We start from the raw sequence: 27,501 nt of genomic DNA, 5'->3' as shown, positions 1-27,501 counted from the left end.
CAATGGATTTTTCAGAATGTGAATCATAAGACAGTGATTTGGTATTCGAACTAACCTTGAACTGCTTGCATGGGATGGTGCTCTATGTAAATTAAAAATCACACAACACCAGATTATAGTCCAACCGGTTTAATTGGAAGCACACTAGCTTTCGGAGCGTCGGTCCTTCATCAGGTGATTGTGGAGGGCTCGATCGTAACACAGAATTTATAGCAAAAATTTGCAGTGTGATGTAACTGAAATTATACATTGAAGAATCGAGTGCAGAGTGTCTTAAGTCTGTGAGGGGGTGCATGTGTGGGAGTGTGTGTCTGTGTGCGCGTCTGTGTGTACCTGTGTCCGTGTGTATGTGAGAGTGTGTGTGTGTAGGAATATCTGTGTGTGTGTAATGTAATGGTGATCACCTGTAATGTGACATGAACCCAAGGTCCCGGTTGAGGCCTCCCTATGGGTACCGAACTTAGCTATCAGCCTCTGCTCGGCCACTTTCCTTTCCAGTGTTCCAGGACATTTAGCCTCAGACCTTCAGGTGGCCATCCTCCAAGGTGGACTTCGGGACAGGCAGCAGAGGAAAGTGGCCGAGCAGAGGCTGATAGCTAAGTTCAGTACCCATCGGGAGGGCCTCAACCGGGACTTTGCGTTCATGTCATATGACAGGTGATCACCATTGCACTACACACACACACACACACACACACACACACAGATATTCCTACACACACACACTCTCACATACACGGACACAGGTACACACAGACGCGCACACGGACACCCACACACACCCTTATAGATACACACACTCCCACACATGCACCCCCTCACAGATTTAAGACACTCTGCACACACACACACACACACACACACTTTCTCACACTCACAACCCCCACCCCAGACAGACACACACACAAAGACCCACATGCACACATATATTTTGTGTGGTGAATTTTTTTGTACTTGCAGAGTTAATTGCACTTTGCTCAAAAACTACATACATTCATGTAGAATTCTGAGCTCAAAAACTGCATGAATCAGGTAAAACTCTGTGATCTCACTTTTTAGATTAGAATGAATCTAAACATCAGGTCATAGACAGAGAACACGGGGGCTAACACCTTCAACATATTGTCTAGCTATCACCATTGTTAACAGCTAACCCGAGAATGCAACTTTAAAAAAAAAGGGTTTTGTGATTTACACATGAAAGAAGTGAAACTATCACTGTATTCTAAAAGATGAAAGGCTTAACAGACAATCAATTCTTCAATGTATAATTTCAGTTACATCACACTGCAAATTTTTGCTATAAATTCTGTGTTACGATCGAGCCCTCCACAATCACCTGATGAAGGAGCGTCACTCCGAAAGCTAGTGTGCTTCCAATTAAACCTGTTGGACTATAACCTGGTGTTGTGTGATTTTTAACTTTGTACACCCCAGTCCAACACCAGCATCTCCGAATTATGTAAATTAAGAACCCTTTCCCGGGGAATATCATTGGATTAACCTGCTGTAAATCATGTCACCTTATTGTATGCAATTGGTCTTTTCTCATAATTAAGGCTGTACTATCTCTTAAAAAACATATAAATAATGTGTAATTTTTTTAATGTAATTGCGTCATTTCTCCACGGAACACAGAAGCTTTTAACCTCCATGTTGCTGGACAAATCTGCTCCAGGCTGCCTGATTTTATTAAACTGGTAACTTGCTTTAAACAGACCATTCTCCTCATGATTCCTTTGACCAATCTGGAACCAAGAGGCCCCTTTGGAGGGGTCCAGATCTTCATTTTGGTGCCATAACTTGAATGGCCGTTATGGCATTGCTGGGGCCAGTTGGTGGTTGTCCCGCCCAGAGTGTCTGATCCCGGGTCGGTGACCGAGTTGCTGTCGGCTATAATGCGATGTTGCAGTTTCTCATGAGCGGTGTTTGTAGGCCACTGTCCCCGAGCCAGGTGTTAACTTTTAGTCGCCTACTCCGTTATTAGCAAACATCTTGCCAGGCAAAATCTTTGTTGTCACTGTGTACATCAAGTACCCAGAAAAAGTTTGCTATTTTTGGTGGGCGTTTTAAGACTTGTGCTGTACAATATCTTCAAGCAATGAAGCTTCATCTTAAAGAATATGAAAGGTGTGTTATGTCACAAGTACACATGCTACACCGGCAAATATCTGTAAATGTCCTGGAACACAGGATGGAGCCAAAGCCCAAAAGTCCAGATAGTGAACACTTCACAATGATACATATGTTTCATGGAATAAGATTCCTGAGAGCTGCTTCGCAGCTAAAAGTACTTCAGACTAGCATAACTGTCACACTTGTACCCACATTTTATTATTTTTACCTGCAGGAACAAGTGCAATATGTTCTCCTTGCTTATATCACTGGATTATCAGACTTTGCTGTCCTCATGCTTTATTTCATGATTTGGAGATGCCGGTGTTGGATTGGGGTGTACAAAGTTAAAAATCATACATAACCTGGACTATAACCTGGTGTTGTGTGATTTTTAACTTTATTTCATGCGGTAATATTTAAGACGATTCATAGGAATGCTGTTTCTAAATGGCTCTAGAACCACTCTAAAGGTTTCACATTTGACCTTTTGGGGAAGAAGAGTTGATTTTTATGTTGCTGTTCAAGATGTCATGTGTCTTGGAAATACAGGGGACACAGCAAATTAAATTATTTTACAGTTTAAACAATATAATAAAACTGAGATTTTTATTTCACAAGTAAGTTTGGGCAGGTAGTTGATAAGCAAAGATTCCTTCAAGTATTTGGTAATAGTTAATTAAATGATTTCACTCATTGGCATCCTGATGAAATTTGTAACGTTATGTTGGACAAATTTAAAATATGCTGAAATGTTGAAATTAACCAAGACATACTGAAAGCAGGCACTTAGCCTTCTTAAGTATTTAGATCCACACCTTCTTGAAGTATGAATGTATGCTCCATTGTCATTATGACTCATGTATTTCCAAATCCAGTTATTGGAGCTAACCATTTAGAGGTGCAAACTGTTGTGAGACAAGCATTCTTGCCCTACCTGGGTGAAATGGCCTGCTTCCACACTGGAGCAATTCTGTGAAGATGTCATGTCTATCTCTTGCAGCAGCCCAGGGGCTGTAAGCAGTCTGTATTTGCAGTCCCAGCCTTGCTTTGCTATTATTCCAAGGCTGTAGCAGTTGGCAATTTTAGATCCTCAGTGATTCTCATGAGGTCAGCCAGGTGGACCACATAGAATATGGGTTCCTGATTGGAGCTGATAATCTGGTCCAATCAGGTAATCCTGGTTAACGGATAAGGACAAGAAGGTCTCCCAGCCCAACTGCTTGTTCTGTGGTGCTGTGGAGTCCGTGGACCATGTATACATTGGGTGTGGGCGTCTGCACTCCCTTTTTGATTTTCTTAAAAACCTTCTCCTCTGTTTCTGGCTGCACTTCAGTCCCACGCTCCTGATCTTCGGGCACCCGGTACGGAGGAGGGAGGGCAGGTCCGAGGACCTCCTCGTGGGTCTGCTCCTGGGCCTGGCCAAACTGGCCATCAACAGGTCCAGGCAGCGGGCCGTGGAGGGGGTCGTTAGGGCCGACTGCCTGCCCCTCTTCTGGGGTTACGTTAGAGCCCGGGTGTCCTTGGAGAAGGAGCACGCGGTGTCCACCGACACCCTGGAGTCGTTCAGGGAGAGGTGGGCGCCGCAGGGAGTGGAGTGCATCATTTCTCCCTCCAACTCTATTTTGATTTAGTCCCTACCCTCCCCTTCACTGTTTTGATCACACATCATTGCCCTGTGGTTTGAAGGGCAGTGCTCGTCACTGGCCACCCGGGTGTTTTTCCTATCTTCCTGGTGGTGGAAATTGAATAAAGATTTGTGCACTTTGTGTCTTTCACTGTGTCTCACACCTGCACACACGCACTATGGGTGCAGGGGATAAAAATAAGCACTACCGCACTTAGGTGGTAGTGTGGGGGTTAAGGGAAACAAAAAAAAAAGAAAAAAAAAAAAACCAAGAGCCCGGGTGTCCTTGGAGAAGGAGCAAAAAAATAAGAAAAAAAAAACAAAAAAAAAGGACAAGAAGGTCTCCCAGCCCAACTGCTTGTTCTGTGGTGCTGTGGAGACCGTAGACCATGTATATATTGGGTGTGGGTGTTTGCACGCCCTTTTTGATTTTCTTAAAAACCTCCTCCTCTGCTTTTGGTTGCACTTCAGTCCCACGCTCCTGATCTTCGGGCACCCGGTACGGAGGAGGGAGGGCAGGTCCGAGGACCTCCTCGTGGGTCTGCTCCTGGGCCTGGCCAAACTGGCCATCAACAGGTCCAGGCAGCGGGCCGTGGAGGGGGTCGTTAGGGCCGACTGCCTGCCCCTCTTCCGGGGTTACGTTAGAGCCCGGGTGTCCTTGGAGAAGGAGCACGCAGTGTCCATCAACACCCTGGAGTTGTTTAGGGAGTGGTGGGTGCCGCAGGGAGCGGAGTGCATTACTTCCCCCTCCAACTCTATTTTGATTTAATCCCTACCCTCCCATTCACTGTTTTGCTCACACAGCATTGCCTTTTGTGAGGGGCACTGCTTGTCACTGGCCATTCGGGTGTTTTTCCTATCTTCCTCGTGGTGGAAATTGAATAAAGATTCGTGCACCTTGTGTCTCTCACTATGTCTCACACCTGCACACAAAAAAAAGAAAACAGGAGTGTCAGAAGTTCTGTTCACTCTGAGAGCTGGCTCTTGAGGGATCTGGATCAGTGTGTGAAGAAGAAGAGAAAATAAAGGACAAGAAATTCTCCCAGCCCAACTGCTTGTTCTGTGGTGCTGTGGAGTCCATGGACCATGTATATATTGGGTGTGGGCGTTTGCACTCCCTTTTTGATTTTCTTAAAAACCTCCTCCTCTTCTTTTGGTTGCACTTCAGTCCCACTCTCCTGATCTTCGGGCACCCGGTACGGAGGAGGGAGGGCAGGTCTGAAGACCTGCTCATGGGTCTGCTCCTGGGCCTGGCCAAACTGGCCATCAACAGGTCCAGGCAGCGGGCCATGGAGGGGGTCATTAGGGCCGACTGCCTGCCCCTCTTCCGCGGTTACGTTAGAGCCCGGGTGTCTCTGGAAAAGGAGCACACAGTGTGCACTGACACCCTGGAGTTGTTCAGGGAGAGGTGGGCACCGCAGGGAGTGGAGTGCATTATTTTCCCCTCCAACTCTATTTTGATTTAATCCCTACCCTCCACTTCACTGTTTAGTCACATAGCATTGCCCTTTGATGTCAAGGGCACTGCTTGTCCCTGGCCACTCGGGTGTTTCTTTTCTTCCTGGTGGTGGAAACTGAATAAAGATTCTTGCACCTTGTGTCTTTCACTGTGTCTCACACCTGTACACACACATGGGTGCTGGGGAAAATATAAGCACTACCGCAATTAGGCAGTAGTGTAGGGGGTTAAGGAAAAAAAAGGGAAAAAAAAGGACAAGGAAGTCTCCCAGACAAACTGTTTGTTCTGCGGTGCTGTGGAGTCCGTGGACCATATGTATATTGGGTGTATGTGTTTGCATTCCCTTTTTGATTTTCTTAAAAACATCCTTCTCTGTTTTTTGGTTGCACTTCTGTCCCACACTTCTGATCTTTGGATACCTGGTACAGAGTGGGGAGGGCAGGTTTGAGAACCTCCTCATGGGTCTGGTCCTGGGCCTGGCCAAACTGACCATAAACAGGTCCAGGCAGCGGGCTGTGGAGGGGATTGTTAGGGCCGACTGCCTGCCCCTCTTCGCGGTTATGTTAGAGCCTAGATGTTTCTGGAGAAGGAGCACGTGGTGTCCACCAACACCCTGGAGTTGTTCTGGGAGAGGTGGGTGCCACAGAGCGTGGAGTGCATTATTTCCCTCTCCAATTCTATTTTGATTTAATCCCTGCCCTCCCCTTCACTGTTTGATCACACAGCTTTGCCCTTTGATGTGAAGGGCATCGCTTATCAATGGCCACTTGGGGATGTTTCTTTTCCGTTGGTGGAAACTGAATAAAGATTCATGCACCTTGTGTCTCTCACTGTGTCTCACACCTGTACTCACACAACATGGGTGCTGGGGAAAATATAAGCACTACCGCAGTTAGGTGGTAGTGTGGGGGCAATAAAAAAAAGGAGAATCAGACATCCTGTTCATCATGAGAGCTGGCTGTGAGGGAGCTGTATCAATGTCAAGGATTCTCCACGTGTAAATAAATGGTGACTGGGTGACTGGATACTGTCCTCTATGGAGTTATTTTAGCTTCCTTGTGAGGTCTGAAGGAAGTATTCTGATTCTTCTTGTTGCTCAGAAAAGAAAAAGAAAGGACAAGAATGACAAGAAGGACAAGAAACTGCTTGTTCTGTGGTGCTGTGGAGTCCAAGGACCATGTATATATTGGGTGTGGGCGCTTGCACTCCCTTTTTGATTTTCTCAGAAACCTTCTCCTCTGTTTTTGGTTATACTTCAGTCTCACATTCCTGATCTTCGGGCACCCGGTACGGAGGAGGGAGGGCAGGTCTGAGGACCTCCTCATGGGTCTGCTCCTGGGCCTGGCCAAACTGACCATAAACAGGTCCGGGCAGCGGGCCGTGGAGGGAGTCATTAGGGCAGATTGCCTGGCCCTCTTCCGCAGTTATGTCAGAGCCCGGGTGTTCCTGGAGAAGGAGCAATTGGCGTCCACCAGCATCTTTGAGCTGTTCATGGAGAAGTGGGCACCGCAGGGAGTAGAGTGCATTATTTCTCCCTCCAACTCTATTTTGATTTAATCCCAGCTTTCTCCTTTACTGTTTGTTCACGCAGAACAAAAAAAGGACAGGAATGTCTCCCAGCCCAACTGTTTATTCTGCGCTGCTATGGAGTCCATGAACCATGTATATATTGCGTATGAGTGCTTGCACTCACTTTTTGATTTTCTCAAAAAACCTTCTCCTCTGTTTTTGGTTGTACTTTAGTCCCACGCCCTTGATCTTCTGGCACCCAGTGCCGAAGTAGGGAGGTTGGTCAGAGGATCTCCTCCTGGGTCTGCTCCTGGGCCTGGCCAAACTGCCTATAAACAGGTCAAAGCAACATGCCATGGAGGGCGTCATGAGGGCCGATTGTCTGCACCTCTCCCGTGGTTATGTCCAAGCCCAGGTGTCCCTGGAGAAGGAGCACGTGGTGTCTACAAACACCCTTGACCAGTTCAGGGAGAGGTGGGCACCGCAGGGAGTGGAGTGTATTATTTGCCCCTCCAACTCTATTTTGATTTAGTCCCCACCCTTCCCTTCACTGTTTGATCACTTTGAAGAGGACACTGCTTGTCACTGGCCACTTGAGTGTTTCCTTTCTTCCTGGTGGTGGAATATCAATAATGATTTATATACCTGTTGTTCTCCATTATGTCTGACACCTGCACACACATGATTATGGGTGCTGCAGAAAAATAAACACTTCCGCTGTCAGATGGTTGTGTGGGTTAGAAAAAGAAGAGGTAAAAACAAGAAAGAAGAGGAAAAAAAGAAAAAAAGAACAAGAATGTCTCCCAGCACAGCTGCTTGTTTTGTGGTGCTGTGGTGTCCGTAGACCATGTGGGTGTGGGCATTTGCACTCCCTTTTTGATTTTCTTAATAACCTTCTTCTCTGTATTTGTTTGCACTTCAGTCCCACGCTCCTGATCTTTGGGCACCGAGTGCAGAGGGGGAAGGGTCGGTCAGAGGATTTCCTGTGGGTCTGCTCCTGGGACTGCCCTAACTGGTCCAGGCAGCAGGCTGTGGTAGGGCGCGGGGTTGGGGGAAGGGGATTGCCTGGATTACCTGCCCTTCTTCCGCAGTTATGTCAGAGCATGGGTGTCCCTGGAAAAGGAACATGAGGTGGCACAGTGGCTCAGTGGTTAGCACTGCTGCCTCACAGCAACAGGTTCCCAGGTTCCCAGGTTTGGTCTGTGTGGAGTTTGCACATTCTCTCTGTGGCTGCGTGGGTTTGCTCCGGTTTCTTCCCACAGTCCAAAGATGTGCAGGTCAGGTGAATTGATTATGCTAAATTGTCCATAGTGTTTGGTGCATTAGTCAGAAGGAAATAGGTCTGGGTGGCTCTTCGGAGGGTTGGTGTGGACTGGTTGGGCCTGTTTACACACTGTAGGGAATCTTATCTAATCTGTCCATCAACACATTCAAGATTTTTAGGGAACGGTGGGCACAGCAGTAAGTGGAGTATATTATTTCCCCCTCCAACTCTATTTTGGTTTAATTCCTGCCCTCCCCTTCACTTTTTGATCATGCAGCATTGCCCTTTGAGAAGGACACTGCTTGTCACTGGCCACTCGGGGTGTTTCTTTTCTTCCTAGTAGTGGAATATAAATGAAGATTTACACACTTGTTGTTATTCATTATATTCTTCACCTGCACACACGCAACATGGGTGCCAGGGAAAAATAAACACTACCGCTGTTAGGCAGTAGTGTAGGTGAAAATTTTAAAAATGAATAAAAAAGAACAGGAGTGTCAGACATCCTGTTCACTCTGAGAGCTGCCTCTGAGGGAGCTGGATCAGTGTCTGAAGAACTCTCCACTTTGTGTCAAGGAGGGGGGAAGACATCTGGACTGCCTGAACTACACAGTCAGTGTGTCTTATTACTGTTGTTGGCGTTTCCTGCTGAGGAATGGAGTTTTCTATTTCGTCTTTCTCCCTTGTTTCAGGAAAACTTTGCTTTTTTTTTGTTTTTCTTTATTGTGTGCTGTAATTGCTTTTTTTCTGGGTTTTCTTCCTGTTTATTTCCTTTAATTCGAAGTTGTGCTCAGCTACGCAGGCAGCTACTACCACCGCTGCTGCTACTGCAGCCTGGGCCTGCTGCTGCTACTAAAAAAACAAGTCCAATCAGTATGTCGGGGACTGGGAGCTAGGTAGTCAACCACCAGCCTGGAGGAAAGCAGGCCTGGGGAGGGTTGGTCAGTATGCAGGGTGGCAAGAGACGGGAAGGCCAATGACTGTCCTGCAGGAAGGCCAACCAAGGACAGTCTGATCAGTTTGTGGTGTGGACAGGTGTCAGGTGTCTTTTTTAATAGCTATATTGGGTCTGTGTTCCATGTACTGTTTCTGATTTGATCGCATTACCTTGTCTGTGCTTGTTACTGTTCTCTTTGTGATGAACGGAAGTGGGATTCCAGGTTTGTCCTCATCTCCCTGAAAATTGGTTGAACGGTCAAGTTTGGGATTTGGCTTTGCTGCCCTTTCCCCTGCATAAAGTGTTTTTTTGTGAACTGATGATTTCTATTTATTGTTAACTGTATTTTGTACTGTTTGATAAAATAAAGAACAGGAATGACTGCCTTAGAGTGGCCAGAAGGTGGGAGGGACAGATTACTTGCTGGGTTGCTGGGGTCAGGGGGTATGGTTGAGGCTGTGGGAGGGGGGGGGTCTATATTCCTGTATTCTATGGACTGTTTCTTATCAAATTGGACAGTCTTGTATATGTATCTATTACTGTTCCTTTTGTGATGACTGAAAGTGAGATTTCAGGTTTGTCCTCATTTCCCTGAAAACTGGTTGAATGCCACCTTTTTCCCCTGTAAATTGCTGTTTCTCTGCATACGGCTGTTAATGTTAATTGCTTATTTGTAAACTATGCTGGTTAATAAAATAAAAAAACACAGGAAAACAAAGAACAGCAATGCCAGACACCCTGCTTGTTCTGAGGAAGGTAGATCAGTATCAAAGACCCTTCATGTCTGAATAAAGGGTGATGGGATACCAGCCTCTGTGTAGTTATTTCAGTGGTAATGAAAGAAAAGCATGCTCCTGAAGAATTTCACTTGCAATAGTCATCTTTGAGTTTGGGTAAGCTTTTCTGACATCATGCCATTAAGTCAGAAGTTTGACTTGTTCAAGCCTGCCTTTGAAGACTGGGCTCAGTATGTGGAAAGAATGCGTGTTTTTTCAAGGCAAATGATATTGGGGCAGATGAAAAGTAACAAGTAATTTTCCTGACAGCCTGTGAACCTGCAGTTTTTTTTGGTTATTAGGAGCCTTACTTTCCCTGAGGCACTATATACTAAAATCTTTCAAAAGTTGATGCATTTAGTTAAGGAACATTACAACCCCAAGCCACCTCCAGTTCTGAAATACAATTGGTTTTACTTGTGATTCAAGTACACGGGCATCTATATTGTAATTTTTCACTGGGTTAAGAATGGCAGAGGCATGTGATGTTGGATTAATCCTTAATGAAATGCTGAGAGACGTTGTTTGTTTCGAATGTGGGATTAATGATGTAACCATGCAAAAGCTTCTATTAGCTGCCAACTGGACTTCAAACAGATGGAATAACAGACTTTATCATTGGAAAATGCAGCAAATGGAGCATATGAATTGCAGGATATTCCAATGGAAGTGGAAAACCTTGTCACTCTCACTGAGTTTCGGAAATACCACTTAAATGCCACTAAATACCTCAGCCAAGTGGTCAAGATTTTATTCAGGATCTGGAATGGCATGCCATTTTAATTTCTGCTGTTATGCTGACTTGAGATAGCAAAACGTCTTACTGGACCTAAATTGAGTAAGGGAACTCATAGGCCAGTATCCAGGGGAGTGCACCCGTGGAAATTCCACCTCCATCTGGTTTGGAACAGTTAATATCTCAATCAAAACCAAACCAATCCAAGTAATGATCTGGCTAAGTGGTCACCTGGTTCTAATGGCAGTTGATAGCTGTGTGACTGTTTCAGTGATAACAGAACTCGTCTTTAACACAATTTATTCTGGACTTCAACACTCAAGTTTGTGCAAGACCTCAGTTAAACTGAGCTTATACTAGGGCATCCTTCCAGATAAAAAGTACAACTTCAGTTCTGGTGTCTTATGAGAAGCAGTTGGTTCAGTTACTGTTGATTGCAATAAAAGATTCTGGCACAAGCATGATGGCATGAAATTGGTTAAGAAAGATTCACTTTGGTTCAACATTTCTTGATTAGAAATGCCTGAGTGAATTCCATTCAAATATGTGGAAGTTTTTCAGTAAAGTCAAGAGACGATTATAGGAGCCAAGGCCATTTTCCATGTTGATCAGGAACCAATTCCACAATTTTGCAGGGCTCATCCAGTGCCTACTGCCTTATGGGCAAAAGTAGAGGCAGAAATCAGAGGGCGAGAAAGCGAAGGTATCATCAAACTACTCCAGTTTGCAGAATGGGCAGCACCAGCTAGATAGTTAAAATTCCCTGTGCCTTTGTGGGGATGTTAAACAAAGAGGAAACTGCTTTTCACAGCTAGATAAATACTTAATCCCTCGAAATCAGGATTTATATGCAAATCTGGAAGGGAGGCTTTCCTTCACAAAGTTGAACATGAGCCATGCATACTTGCAGCTGTAATTAGACCAGGATTCCCACAAATATATTACAAATAATACATGTAAGGATTTCTACCAATATTCGAGACTGCCATTTATAGTATCATCAGCCTGTGCAATTTTTTAATGGATGATGGCAAACATTGTATTAGGTAAAACAATTGTATAAAGCCTACTCCAGGTTGCCATTTATTCAGATAGGTGGAGAAGAGAAAATATGCTCCAGGCACATCCAATGACCTACTTTCTTACAGAGTTAACAAGACCAGTTTACATCCTCTAGACGATAGTTGCCTCTACTCCCATATTTTATATTGGAGTTTAAGTCTTTCCTTGAGCTGAATTATTATGGAAACTTCATATATAACCTAGCCTCCATTATGTCATCTTTACATTAAGTCAAGAAAAGTCAGCCTGAGACAAATTTGTTTAGCCAAGCCATCGTTTTCAGGGAAGTGAAGGAACAACCGTCTAAGGTGTTGACAGAATATGATTCAAAGCGAGATTTGGGAATGACATGCAATGCCTCAATATCATGCATCAGGGTATTATTAGCTCATAGGCCCAGTGGACGAATGCTCAATATAGTGTGCATCCAAGACTTTGGTAATGCAGTGTGTAAATGCACCCAGATAGAAAGTTTTGGTGGTCATTTTGAGTCAGGAAAATGTTTTTTAAGGATGTAAATTTGTAATAATAACAAAGCACAAACTCCTGCTAGGGTCTGCTTAAAGACGACAAGGCAGTGCTGCTAGTAACTTCAAGCCAAATTCAGAGATGGGCTCAATTACTAGGTGTTTGTAATTACAATTCAGAACGCTGTCCAGGAGGCCAAGTAGCAAATGCAAATGCATTGAGCCACCTGCTTGCAACAACACCACTGGAAGAGTCTGTAATGGCTTTAAATTTTCTGGACACTTCCAGTCATAGCTTACAATATCGACTTTGAATGCTGAAAGATCCAGTACTGGTAAAATTGAAACAGCTGATGATGGTGGGGGAAGCCAAAGGGCCATCACAACCCAGAGACACCAGTTACAGCAGAGAATGGCATATCATTATGGCGAGCAAGAATGATTGTCTTGAGCATAGGTGAGCACCAATACTGGCTGAACTCATCAGGGTCATCCAGGGGTTTTCAAAATGAAGGTGTTGGCAAAACGTTGTCTGGTGACCAGGACTGGATACAGACATAGCCATATTGTTGGGGCAGTCACCAGAGTGCCAAAAGGACAAACAATTACAGCATCAGCTCCCCCAAATTTGTGGGAATAATTAGGCGATTGCATATCCTTTTATGGGCTCAATGTTCTTAGTCATTGCAGATGCCCACTCAACATTAATGTGTAGCGACAATATAAAAATGTTAACTGGATATTCGTATATAATCAGAGTGAACACCTCATGACAGAACTAATGCTATATCTTTAGGATGAAGCTTTCTTGAAGCCATTTGCAGTCAGGAAATTACCTCTATATATATTAAGATGTCTATGTAAAACAAAATGGTAAGAGAAATGAACTGCATAGCAGCACAGAATTTAAACATTGCTAAGAGAAGGCAAAAGTGTGAAGCACTCATCAAGACTTGGAGAGAAGAAACACCAATTTAGACAACACAAGTAGAGGATACTGATTGGGCTATCATTGGTCTAGAGGTGCAGCAAGACCTGTTAACTATTAAAAGGGAGGGATTTGAATCAGGAAAATTCCTTCACAAAGGCTCATCCTCGGTCACCAAGCTGTTGCAGAGCTCAGGGTGGACCACATGTGGAGAAGGGAGTCTGCTCATCTTAGCAAAGAAACTGTTTCCAGTCAAGAGACAAGTGAAAAAATCCTTAGCAGATATTTGCAGCATGAATGATATCAATTGATTACAACATGACTACTAATGACCATCAGACAAATAACTATAAATAGATCATTGTCCTGGATGATGGGCTAAATTCTACAGTGTAAGCAGCTGTCTTAGTGCTCATGCTGAAAAAGGGGACTGGGGAAGGTGTTAAGCCTGGTTCAGTCATCAGTCATCATGTGGGTAGCAACCAATTAAGTGGATGCTGCTGGGCTTACCATCTCCACCCGATCCCTCAGGCCAAGTCAGTGGGCTGGAACATTAGCCTCAGCAGTGCCAATGCTAGCAGTGGCCATTACTGGTTTTGCACAAGCAGATTGAGGGTGTAGCAATGCCTACAACTTTGAAAATTAGCTAAGTGAGGTCATAAGGGAATCAGACTGGTCTTCACCAATGTAGAGGCAGTTGGGGAATTGTGGGGGTGAGGGGGCACATTTGTTGAGGGCAAGCAGCATTGCTGGTATTGGGCTGGCCTTTACCAGCAAGGGAGCTCTCCACATGCCAAAGTGTGTCCAAACCATAATTCGCCCAAATTGGAAGGTCCCTCCCTGGAGCTCACAGAGTTTACCTGATGATCTTCCATGTGACAGGGAGCCTCAAATACTGGGAGGAGGTTCTTGATTGGCTATTAAAGTAGTTCAATTTGATGCTGGCTTGATACTTTTCCTGCCACTGACAAGGTGACATACTAGCAGGCAGATAGTGGGCATGTCTTGCACCATCTTCTCCTCCCTCTTGCATCATCCTAATAGCACTCCTAAAAGTGCTATGAAAATATTGCCCCATGAATTTCATTTTGCTGATCCCCTTTGTGCTCTTTCATATACTCGCCCAAATCATTTGTTTTTGTCCAACGTGATCTGAAACTCTATATTATTACAAATAACATAGTTTTGTTTCCTTATGCATTTAATTTCAGTCACAACACTGTTCATCCGAAACAAATTGGCCCATGCTCACAGTCTCAGAAAACTCTAGGCACAGGTAGTTTTCCTATAATGTGCGTTTTGTAAACGCGATTTGGCTGTAATGTGATTTGTGGATTGTGATTTTTTTTAAATAAAGGGGACTCCTATTGTGTGATTCAATCCCCTGTATTACAGCTGGCTGTGATTTATTCTGCTGGCGCAAATATTGCAACCGGTTTTTGTCTGTTTTTTTTGCTTCTATCTGCAACTAAGGTTGTTTTGTTCTCTTCCATCAGTGAGAAAAACAAATGGAAAGCCTCGAACCTCCTCCCAGAGCTAACATTGAATCATTTTGGGGGTAGTACCACACCACTCTGGAATGCTTACTGAAATCATGCACGGAGTTGGGGGGTGCGGGGTGGTGAGGGGAAGGGGGTCAAGGAGCAGGAAGAGAGGGAGAGATAGGAAGCCAAAGAGGGTACAAAGTCAGTGATTTACAGTGAGCGTTGGAGAGTGAACAGGGCTTTTTGCTAAGCAGAGGCTCAGTTGCTGGCTGTCTGAAGCGTTAACACATGCTCACTTTACAAGAGAGGGTGTATGTGTGTGGAAGGGAGGGATGTGTGAAAATAAGAACGGACCATTGGCGACTCTCATCTCTCCCAACCCATCCCCACTTTATCCAAGTTCACCCAGTCTCTATTTGAAAGAGGTTGAGGTGGGGAGGATTTGAGAGTCTCAGCCCCTCATTCTCTCTGAAACCTGAGACCCATGAAAACCTCCAGCTGTTCAGAGCGTCCCAGCCTTAAAGCAACCCTCTCTAAAAAAGGATTTTACTCGCACCAAAATAAAAGTTTCTTCTCTTTTTTTCTTCCTCTTTGGAAATTTTTTTTGGGATTAAGTTTGTTGGGGAGATTCCATTGTTTTAATGTCTTCATCTGCATCATGAAGTGACTTCTTAGCTGAAAGAAGCTGCGATAACAATTAATAGCATTGAATTCAGCAGCCGGGACAGCACCAACAAATTTCAGACTGGAGTTTATGTAATTCAGAAACCTCTTAACGTATTAAATTTACTGTACTATTTCATTGAAATGTATGATTTAAAAATTTGCTTAGACTGTGCTATTGTTTGTGTTAGAATAGCTACTATTCTTTTAATTTTGATTTTTACTGATATTTTTTGGTGATTCACCCCTAACCCTGTTTTTCCCATCAGTCCCATTACTGCATGATTTTCTTTAACACGATATTATACGGGAATGCAACTACTGCGTGATTGGAGACTACCTGTATATGGAGCATATTTTATGTAGTAAAACATCCAAAGGTGTCTCACAGAAGATTCTGACAAGATTCAACACCAAGCAAACTATTCCTGATAAAGGGCTTTTGCCCGAAACGTTGATTATCCTGCTCCTCCAATGTTGCCTGAGCTGCTGTGCTTTTCCAGCACCACTCTAACCTTGACACTAATCTCCAGCATCTTCTGGATTAGTGGTGCTGGAAGAGCACAGCAGTTCAGGCAGCATCCAACGAGCAGCAGCATCTGCAGTGACCACCTTCACCAAGCAAACTGTGTAGATCCTGGGACAGGTGACAAAAAGCTACTTTTAAAAGCAGTGTTCTTAAAGGAGCATTCTTAAAGAAAAGAGAGATGAGAAGGGAAGAGGTTAGGAGAGCCAATTCTCATATTTCAACAACTTTTGCTTTAAAATTGGATAATTCTACAAAGAAATCAAATGCTACTTTCTCACTTTTGATATTTGTAAGAAACTGCATCATTCTTGCAGATGTTAAAACTAATCAGTAAGAGTAAATAAGAAACAGTTAACTATTTGGAATTAAATAACTGCATTGAGGCCTTATCAATGACTTGGAAGCAGGCATTATCCTACTATTTTCTTGTATTCATTCATAGGTTGTGGGTGTAACTGGCTAGGTCAACAGTTTATTTTCCATCCTTAATTGTTCAAGAGCAGTTCAGAATTAATCACCTTGCTGTGGGTTTGGAGTCCCATGTAGGCCAGATCAGGTAAGGGCAACAATTTTCTTCCAGAAAGTACTTTAGTGAACCAGATGATTTTTTCTGACAATTGGCTATAGTTTCATGGTCATCACTAGATTCTTAATTCTAGACTTTGTTTTATTGAATTCAAATTCTATCACCTGCCATAGTGGTACCTGAGGCAGGATCTTCAGAACACGACCTGGATCTCAGGGCAAACAGTCTTGTGATAATAGCACTTGACCATTGCCCCCCCGGCTGATAATAAAATGAGACTATAACACAGAACTTGAGGGTCTCTTAAGATGCTAGCATTGTGTCGACATGAACTTAATAAATGCTCATCGCCAGCCATATAGAGCTTGAGATTATGGTAGAGTAGGCCATGTGTAAACATAAATGTCCTGTTCTACAATTGATTTATTTAAATTACCAACATATTTTGAGTCGATTGCTGAATGTTGAAAGCAGTAAGTGGTCAAGTGAAAAGAATTGAGCAGATCAATGAGCGAACTGCATTTTTGTTTTAAAAGGAGGGGAAATAAAAATGACCTACATCCTGGAAGGGCAGAGCAGAAATATACTTGATTGAAAAAAAGATAGAAATAGGCACTGTTCCTTCAATGCCAATTTATTGAAATCTCACAACTGATTCCATTGTAACGAAGGCTACAACTATGAATGAAACAAACAAAGTGGAAGGCAGATGCAACTATAATTCAATATTAATGACATAATCATGAACAAGAATGATGAAAGGCAGGGCTACAACCAAAATATATTAAAGGTACAACCTATGGAAACAGGAGAGAAGCTTTTACTCAACTGATGATAACAGAGTACAGGAGAAAGGAGGATGCTACTCCACATTCTGCTTTTCATCAGGAGCAACTGAACAAATGCAGTGCACTCTAAAGGCCAAGCTGACTACTTATTTAAAGTTTCTATCCACATACTGCACAGGAAACAAGAATGCAGCTGAAAATCTCTAAAGTCTGCCATATTATACCTATTAAGTTTACTCTTCTGGTTTTTCTTTTGATTAGATTCCCTATAGTGTGGAAACAGGCCCTTTGGCCCAACAAGTCCAAACCAACCCTCCGAAGAGTAACCCACCCAGACTCATTTCCCTCTGACTAATGTACCTAACACTACGGGCAATTTAGAATGGCCAATTCACTTGACCTGCACATCTTTGGACTGTGGGAGGAAATAGGAGCACCTGGAGGCAACCCATGCAGACACGGAGAGAACCCATGCAAACTCCACACAAACAGTTGCCCAAGGCCAGAATCGGACCCGGGTCCCCTGGTGCTGTGAGGCAGCAGTGCTAATCACTGAGCCACCATGCCACTCCAGTTGTTGCTGGATAGCCAGTTATGTCATATCAGCGAGTTTTTAGTTTATTAACCTCCTTGCTTTATCCTTGACCTACTGTAAGGAACCTGATGGGCCCTTAAATCAGACAAAGCTTTGCATGAAGTACCTTCAGGTACCCATGCTCTCTTCTACTACAGTGATAGACACATTTGAAACATTTGAAGTGAAGATAGAATTAATACGCAGATTTTCCAACATGGTTACAGTTACAGTGCTGCATACATACACAAACAGATGGTCAGAGGCAGTTTAGTCTCAAATTGGTTCATTCCTCATGAAAATGATAAACACCAAGATTTTTTTATCAATTTCTAAAATATATTCTGAACACACATAGCATATTGTCACACCATTGCTTTGGAACAATAAGCCTTCAATAGGTTACTGCATATGCATGAAGTGGCAGAAACAGGCAGTGATGTTCAGAACAAGGTTGGATAAAGTGACAGGAATAAAATTTATGAAAGTTTCACTGTGGTTGTAAATGGCAAATGCTGTGATCTGGTTTGACCTGATCTGTTACTTTGCACAGAAAGTGTGCCTTGAACCCAGCCCAGTATATTTATCTTCCTACAAAATTAAAAACAAAACATCACTTCATAAATTTCACGACAGTTAGTACAAACAGGAAAGAAAATGGAGAAGATGAATGACTAGTTATGAGCCAAGCACACAGCGGGTTCACCAATACATCACCAAAACATGTGTTATGGATAAAACTAATAAAATCCAGGCCAAAGATAGATCAATCTTACTAAGTGCTATTCGAAGTGTACAACAACAGGATGTGCTCAGCCTACAATTTTAAAAGGGCTTCCCACCGAAATTCTATAAAACTAGTTTTACCAAACACATCATGTAAAAGAAAAAAGTTAACATAAAGCTTACACAGCTATATGTTGAAATAATATATGCCACTCGATTTCCTATTGCTTACAAGCAAGCCATGGATGAGTCCATTATCCAGATTTTTCTCAAATGCATTGAACTCAACAGTCTAATGATTGATGTACATTAGCAAAGATGGATTTTTTCACATTATATTCCATTGAATCCAATGTTTTATAAATTATACCAACAGTCATGACATGAAGACTGAATCACCCTATCACTGCATTTGCAACACAGTAAGTTTAAACCTAAAAGTCCTTCAAAGTTGACCCCAATAGTTCTTACCAAACTCTTTAAATAACCAATTCTAGTCTCTGTGAGTAATAAATTCTAGGCATCAGTTTGTAACTTTAACATAGTCAGAGCAAAATTAAACAAAGTAATCAAACTGATCATTTATGTTTAAAAACAAAAATATTTGTTTAGCCCGATTCATACAAAAGACAGATAAATAAGCACAGATAATGGACAAATAACAGAAAATAATAAAATTTGCCAGATTAATTAGTTTTCACGATACATTGTTTCACAGGCAGAGATGATTGTTTCTTTGTTGATTTTCTGAAGATGCTGATCAGGGTCACCTTTTCAGTTCACTCACAGTAAATCAATGATACTTATAACTTATGTACTACTCTATGAAATTCCAATATCTGATCTTGGGAGATTTGGTAGGGAGCTTTTAAATCATCATGTTGTAGCATCAACAGCTAAACTCCTCACAGAAAACACAATCCAAACCTAGTTCAAACTCTGGCCTCTCCCTGTGAGACTGACCATATCCCTTTGAGGGCATCCAACATTTGCTGTCTTCTGTTTGAGCATAAGGTTTCTCCCAGACTTGATGAAATCAGTTCCCAGATCCTGACCTCATTTATGGCCAGTGATCTACATTCTGTTCAAAAGTACTGTTCTTCGCTAAGGTTGAAGAGTTTGTAGATCTTTTGATCAAGAAGTAACTAGCAATTGGCTTCCATGACCAGCTTCACAAATAAACAACAGCTTGTTTTGTCTCCATTTTTAAACACACGCTGCTAACCATCGTCTAATGGTCATTTTTAACTCAAAGCTCTCAGTTTACATCTCTGAAACAAAATTTACTAAAAGTTAAAATAAAAATAATGAAAAATCAGCAATGCCTCTTAAATTAACCAAATATTAAGCAGAAAATTATGCAAGTCAAGATACGTTACAATATCATAGGAACACATGTTGCTGTGATTTGGGCACCTTTGTGTTAAAAGTCATTTGGAACAGGGAAATTATTGACAGATGATTATAGAACTTAAAATGATACATGATAAATAACAATAGCAAATTGGAATTATAATTGATAAAAGAGTATTATGATACAATATGTCCCCTCAAGCAAAAGAATGAAGGCACAGATAAAATCTATTCTATCATTTCAAAACTTGTTAAATAAAGACCACAAAGATGGAAAGGTTGAAGCAGACAAAGACTATTTTTATTTCCAGATTTTTTGAATAATGTACTCCATTCCACTAGCTTTTGAAATTATCATCTAAATGCACAGATGGACAGGATTTACATAATATCATCTGTATTTCTGGATGACATCTGGGATTGTTGCTAAATTCCTTTAACAGTCTTGGAAAAAATTCACAAGATTGATCTTCAAGGAGATGATTTATGTTGAAGACATAGGACATAAATCTTGCATTGTATATTAGAAACAATTGATGGGTGAAGTCAAACTCTTGTATTTTTTAATACTTCCTATTCTTGTCACCCCCTGCTGAAGCAGTTGATTTTTGTTGATATACAATCAGGATAAAATTCACAAATCTAAGATGAGTCAGGCAGATTTCATTTATTTCAAGTCATCTAAAAGACATGACATGTTTAGGCAACTAATACAAACCAATTTCACAGAAATATCATAAATTCATTGAGTCATAATCATATGAATGAAGGACCAGCCTGAATCCACTGCTGGTTCTCAGTAGAGCAATCAAACCTGATTCTTTGCTACTCCATTGGTTCACCCCAAATCGTAGAATCCCAATAGTGTAGTAACAGGCCATTCAGCCCATTGAGAGTGCACCAACCATTCAAAGACCATCCCACCCAGACCAGCCCCCACCCAATCCCCTTTACCCCACATTTTCTATCGTTTATCCACCTAACCTGCCCAACTTTTGACTGTGGGTGGAAACCAGAGCACCTGAATGAAATCCATGCAAACATAGGATGAATGTGCAAACTCCACAGTCACCCAAAGCTGGAATCAAACCTAGGTTCTTTGCGCTGTGAGACAGCAATGCTAACCACTGAGTCATTGTGCCTTTCTAAATGGTCACTCAAGTTCCTCCTGAAATCATTGGTCGTCTACATTTTCACCAGTCTCAGAGGCAGAGAGTTCTACACTGACACCTCACTTTGTGTAAAGCAGTTCTTCCTTGCTTTCTTTCAAATATCAAATATCCCTAGACTTTTATCTCTCCTGCAGGAAGACTCAACATGGGGAATTTCTTATCTCTCCACGCTTCAGGCTTACTGCCTTTATTCTTGATGAAGGGCTTTTGCCCGAAACGTTGATTTCGCTGCTCATTGGATGCTGCCTGAACTGCTGTGCTCTTCCAGCACCACTAATCCAGTATTTGCTTTCCAGCATCTGCAGTCATTGTTTTTACCTTGGGGAATTTCATTGTTTACCATTCTTCAGTCTTAGAAACAACCATTTACCAAAATTATCTTCTATTCCATGAGCTTCCTTTTACTCACTTTCCCTTTATGTGTTATTTTGAGAATACTTTCTTAAATTTCTCAGAGACAACAGCCATTGTATTTGTTATCAGGGCAGATGGTGGTAGAGTGGTCACACCACTAGATTAGTAATTGAGAACCTCAAGCTAATATTCTCGGGACCTTGATTGGAAACCTAATATACCACATCGAGAAGTTTCATTTGAAGAAAAACAAAAATTTGGAATTGAAAATCTAGACTACTGGCCATGATGTACAAAGTTAAAAATCACACAACACCAGGTTATAGTCCAACAGGTTTAATTGGAAGCACACTAGCTTTTGGAGCACCGCTCCTTCATCAGGTGATTGTGGAGGGCTCAATCCTAACGCACAGAATTTATAGCAAAAATTTTCAGTGTGATGTAACTGAAATTATACATTGAAAAATTGAATGTCTGTGAAGTCTTTCATTTGTTTGAATGCCATGATTGTTTCACTTCTTTCATGTGTAAATCACAAACCCTTTTTTAAAAAGTTGCATTCTCAGGTTAGCTGTTAACAATGGTGATAGCTAGACAATACGTTGAAGGTGTTAGTCCCCTGTGTTCTCTGTCTATGCCATGCTGTTTAGATTGATTCTAATCTAAAAAGTGAGATAACGGAGTTTTACATGAATTCATGCAGTTTTTGAGCAAAGTACAATGTAACCCTGCAGGTTATGATGTAACTGTTGGTTGTCATAAGCACTCAGTTGGTTCACGAATGCCATTTACAAAAGGAAACTGATGTCCTTAGCTCATCTAACTGACATGTGATTCTAGACCTCCAGCAATGTGGTTGAATTATACTTGCCCTCTGGGAAAGTAGGGATAGGAAATTTCTGCTGGTCCACATCCCATTAACACATATAATAAAATTCCTTCATTAAATTTTTTCTTAATAATTCAACTAGATTTGTCAAACGCAACCTGTCTTTTGTAAATCCAGACTAGCTCTCTACAATTAAATCAAATCTCAGCAACTGCTGATGGATTTGTTCCCAAACACTTGTTGGTAAAACTTTAACCTACCATTGTTGTTAAGTTAAAAACAGAAACACTGGAGAAACTCAACAGGTCTGACCAAGTCTGGGGAGAGAAAACAAAGTTCACATTTGATCCCATTTTATGTCTCTTGCACTCAAAACGTTAACTCTGTATTTTTTACTTTGATTAAGGAAATGTATCAATATCACTTTTTGTTCCAAATTTGAATTTTGACGTTTGGATGACAAATTTCTTGATTATCTCTCGTTTTGCCCTCTCAAAACTGAAAATATTCTCTTTGTTTTCTCTTATGGGGAATAAGTAAAAGAGCTTTGATTATCAACATTAAAATTGTCATTGTCAATGATACAAACTTGCTACAAGATGTTTTTGTATCTGCCACACATGAATAGAACTGTAGAAATTTAAAAAGGCTATTTAGACAGCATCTTCCAAATCCACAACCACTATCATGATGGACAAGGACAGCAGACACATGAAGACATCAGCATCTGAAAGTTCCTCTCCAAACCACTTACATTCTGGACTTAGAAATACATTGATGTTCCTGCAATGTCGCTGGGTCAAAGTCCTGGAACTACTTTCATAATGGAATTATGGGTATACCTACAGCACATGGACAACTACTAACTTCTCAATGGCAACTATAGATAGACAATTAATGTTGGCCCAGCAGTGATAGCTACATTCTCTGAATAAGAAGAAACTGTAGACAACCATGTTGTTTATTGGAAAGCAGTTGGTAAAATGTGAACATTAGTGCTGATATAATTAACCCTTCAAGCATATCCTCTGTTTAAAAACTTTGTGCTAAATAAGGAGACATACTGTGATCATAAACATGATGCATCCTTTAGGACGTTCTGTCCTAATTGTGAATAAGATTAGCTCAAAATGTAGCCTGTTTATACATCGTCTTGGTGATGTGCAAAATACTTTATTTACTTCAAATTAATTTCGTACTCTTCTTACAAGATCTCAAAGCAAAACTTCCACTCTCCTCACAATACAATGGTCAGACCACAGCTTTTCTCAATACATATCTGTTGATGGTCAGAAAAAAAAACATCTCATTCACAAATGTCATTTTGGGAAGGAAATTGTCAAGCTTATCTGGTCGGACCTACATGTGATTCCAGACCCACAGCAATGTGATTGACTCTTAACTGCACTGGCCTGTCCAGGAAGGTCCTCATCCCGTGAGTGAAAAGAAAAATCAATGATATAGACTTTGGTGTCTGTGACACAATTTCACAATTTTCCAATCGCACAAATCGTGTCGGTACTCTAAAACATTTGGAGGATAGCGTTAAACTTCAAAGGGGTGCCGACAGTTGGTGAAATGTGGACAAGTAACAGATAAAATTGAATGCAGAAAAATGTGTAATTTTGGTTGGAAGAAATGGGCAGAGGCATTATAAACGAAAGGGTATAATTCTGAAGAGGGCAAAGGAGCAGAACAACCTGGGCATATTTGCACAGAAACCATTAAATATTGCAAGGCATGTTGAGAATGAGGTAGACATGGTATACAAGGACACTGTGGGGATATTGAGTGAAAAAGCAATAAAGTTATGACATACCTTGTTTACATCATGGCCAGGGGTCTCGATTTTTAATTTCATATTTTATCATGTTAAACCATTTGTTCAGCTTGAACTGGAGTTTGCATTCATGTGTGGGCACGATATCATAGGAATAATGCGAACAGAGATGGTACAGTAAAGATGAATGACAACAATTCAAGCATGACTTCTCCTGAAGGCAGAAAAGGTGGAGAGATGATCTGATAGAAGTGTGCAAAATGATCTACGTCAATAATGTAGATCGGGATAAACTTACGATTAGTGTAAGTTTCAGAAAATAGAGTACATCAAATTAAGGTGATCAGCAAAAGAAGCAAGGCCCGACATGAGGAATTTTTTTTATGCACCATATGGTTAAACTTTGAAACACAGTGGCTGAAGTGGGAGGGATGGGGATGGCGATTCAAATATTGTTTTCAAAAGAGAATTTGGTCACTATCCAAACAGGGTTGAAGAGAACAGGTAGGGAATTAATACCAGGTGAATAGCTATTACAGAGAACTGATGAAGGTATGAGGAGCAGGATGATCTCCTTCTGTGAAAAAATGATTCAATTTATTGTCTTCATCTCAAATTGTGGAAGTGTTTCAGTGATAAAAAATGTCTTTTCTATTCAGGATAAGGATTCTTGATAAAACTTTTTTCACTGCTGTAACTTTCACTACAAACTTCCATGAAGTCCCGGATGGATTTTATGTCTCTCCTATTTACTTGTCTGTCAATCAAACATTATACATTTGAAATAATTGTGTAAAATTCTTTCCCCAAAAAATCATTAAGTTAATTTGCAAAATCTCATTAAATTAGCATTTAATGCAATACACATACAGTTGTCTTACAAGGAAGATTGCAATTATAAGCCACAGTTCATTGATCTAACTTAATTTTAACTATGTAACTGTAATTGAAGATAATGCAAAATTGAAAATTTATTAGAGTGATTACAAGCAGTATGAACAAGGTCGAAATAATCAAATAATTCCACAAAATATTGCATTATTCAGCAGCCTTCAGAAAATGAAATGTCACATGATGATTAATAGTAACCTGTAATTTCTATATTATTTCCAATGTCCTGCAGAAAGACATTGGATTGAATAGCATTGAATTAGAAGGGAAAAAATGAAGAAGTGATTTTATCCTAACCAATAGAGTGGGTTGGTAATCTCCCTTTGATCACAAGTAACTGCTGATACAATTTAATATCTAGCGCCCTATGTTACATAAAAAATGATTACGCATGATCACACGATTGTATAATGTTGTATACTCAGATTCAGTATTTGAAAGCTGTTCTTCAGATATGTAAATGCTTATCTGTTTTGAGCACATTTAAAATTATTCTTCCAACTTAATGTAAAACAATGAATTTCTAACTGGGTTTTACCCAAATAACCTTTGTCATACACAACATTTCTTCAATTTCTTCTTTCAATTGCCATAACATTGCTCACGAGTAATATAGGGTCTGGACCTATTTGCTTAGTTATTGCCCTGGTCTGTTCCTGCAATGACATTTGTTTCTTACTCTGAGAGTATTACAGACGGGTCCCAAGACATTCAAAGTTTAATCAATAGACAATAGACAATAGACAATAGACAATAGATGCAGGAGTAGGCCATTCTGCCCTTCGAGCCTGCACCGCCATTCAATATGATCATGGCTGATCATTCCTAATTAGTATCCTGTTCCAGCCTTATCTCCATACCCCTTGACTCCACTATCTTTAAGAGCTCTATCCAATTCTTTCTTAAAAGAATCCAGAGACTGGGCCTCCACTGCCCTCTGGGGCAGAGCATTCCACACAGCCACCACTCTCTGGGTGAAGTAGTTTCTCCTCATCTCTGTCCTAAATGGTCTACCCTGTATTTTTAAGTTGTGTCCTCTGGTTCGGCACTCCCCCATCAACGGAAATATGTTCCCTCCTGCCAGAGTGTCCAGTCCTTTCATAAGCCTATACGTTTCAATCAGATCCCCTCTCAGTCTTCTAAACTCAAGGGTATACAAGCCCAGTCGCTTCAGTCTTTCCGTGTAAGGCAATCCTGCCATTCCAGGAATTGACCTCGTGAACCTACGCTGCACTCCCTCAATAGCCAGAATGTCTTTCCTCAAATTTGGAGACCAGAACTGCACACAGTACTCCAGGTGTGGTCTCACCAGGGCCCTGTACAGCTGCAGAAGCACCTCTTTGCTTCTATACTCAATCCCTCTTGTTATGAAGGCCAGCATGCTATTAGCCTTCTTCACGACCTGCTGTACCTGCATGCTTGCCTTCATTGACTGGTGGACAAGAACACCCAGATCTCTCTGAACAGCCCCTTTACCTAATTTGATACCATTGAGGTAGTAATCTGCCTTCCTGTTCTTGCCACCAAAGTGGATAACCAGACATTTATCCACATTAAACTGCATCTGCCATGCATCTGCCCACTCACCTAACTTGTCCAGGTCACCCTGTAATCCCCTAACATCCTCATCACATTTCACCCTACCACCTAGCTTTGTGTCATCAGCAAATTTGCTAATGTTATTGCTGATACCATCTTCTATATCATTTACATATATTGTAAAAAGCTGCGGTCCCAGCACGGATCCCTGCGGTACCCCACTGGTCACTGCCTGCCATTTCGAAATGGAGCCGTTAATCACTACCCTTTGTTTCCTATTAGCCAACCAATTCTCTATCCAATCTAGTACTTTGCCCCCAATCCCGTGCGCCCTAATTTTACTCACTAACCTCTTGTGTGGGACTTTATCAAAAGCTTTCTGAAAGTCCAGGTACAGTACATCCACTGGATCTCCCTCGTCCATCTTCCGAGTTACATCCTCAAAAAATTCAAGAAGATTAGTCAAGCATGATTTCCCCTTCATAATCGCTGTTGGCAAGGAAGGTTTGCAGGTTGTCAGGCATTGCAAATGTTTTGTTCTGCTTCCTTCTTCATAAATATTTTCATTGCAATAAATAAGTCTAAAGATATTTGCATAAATGCCACTAAATAAATAAACAATTGTGAAATCATAAAATTGCAATGAAATTTTATTTGAATAAATTGTTCAGTTGAAGCTTGGCTGCAAAATTTCAGTAAAGAAGTTCATCAAACTCAATGTTGTCAATGAAAACAGATCTTTAAGAAAGTAAAATGAAATCCCTTCCAGGCATTGACAAGGCCCTTAAATATTTAACATATCCAAAACATAATCCTTATCCAGTGAAGAATTGACATTTTGTTTTCAATTTTAAGAATATTCATTGTGGATACAATAGGTACACTTAACAAGAAATTATTCCCATTGTATTATTGAGGCAGTGAAGGCTGCAATCCAAGGTGTTTTGTTCAGCACTCTTAACTCAGTTTATACTGATGGAGGGAATCAGAGGCATTATTGCACCCCATCACTTTACAGCAATATAAGATACTAATTGCTACATGCATTCATGCTTCATGTGTTCTTGCAGTGCTATTTTATTCGATATGTTATTTTCATTATTATATATTTAGCTATATTCTCCTCTTCCTCTTTAAAAAGTATCTCCTTAGTCAGGGTGGTCCTGCCACCATCCGTAGCAATTTCAAACCAAAGTCATTCTGAACAAAGCATTTCATAGAAGAGAGCAAAATAGATTTAAAAGAGAGACAGGAACAAAATTAGAAGAAAGAGAACCATTCACAATATGGTGAGGAACAAGGAGAGGAATTAAGATGGTCAGTGGACAAAAATGAAGAGGATCAAGGAAACAAAAAAATACCTTCAAGGACCCAGTCAAATGAAAATTCAGTACAGTCTAATTCTTAGTGCAC

The 27,501-nt window shown here is 41.3% G+C and overlaps 2 protein-coding genes across 2 annotated transcripts in view; one reads left to right on the top strand and one right to left on the bottom strand.

The window, feature by feature from the left end:
- LOC140487787 (receptor-type tyrosine-protein phosphatase delta) overlaps positions 1-27,501 on the bottom strand; it is a 2,436,480-nt gene that overhangs the window by 1,560,021 nt on the left and 848,958 nt on the right. The gene's annotated exons all lie outside the window — the stretch shown is intronic.
- On the top strand, positions 2,195-2,794 carry tmem186 (transmembrane protein 186). Its single transcript, XM_072591304.1, is given in 3 exon segments — positions 2,195-2,439; positions 2,540-2,718; positions 2,721-2,794. Coding segments are annotated over 3 exon segments (498 nt in total).

The sequence above is a fragment of the Chiloscyllium punctatum genome, chromosome 2 (assembly GCF_047496795.1).
Source record: "Chiloscyllium punctatum isolate Juve2018m chromosome 2, sChiPun1.3, whole genome shotgun sequence".
NCBI classification, from domain to species: Eukaryota; Metazoa; Chordata; class Chondrichthyes; order Orectolobiformes; family Hemiscylliidae; genus Chiloscyllium; species Chiloscyllium punctatum.
Note: the sequence above shows the minus strand (reverse complement) of the source record. Positions and strands in the feature narration are given on the sequence as shown.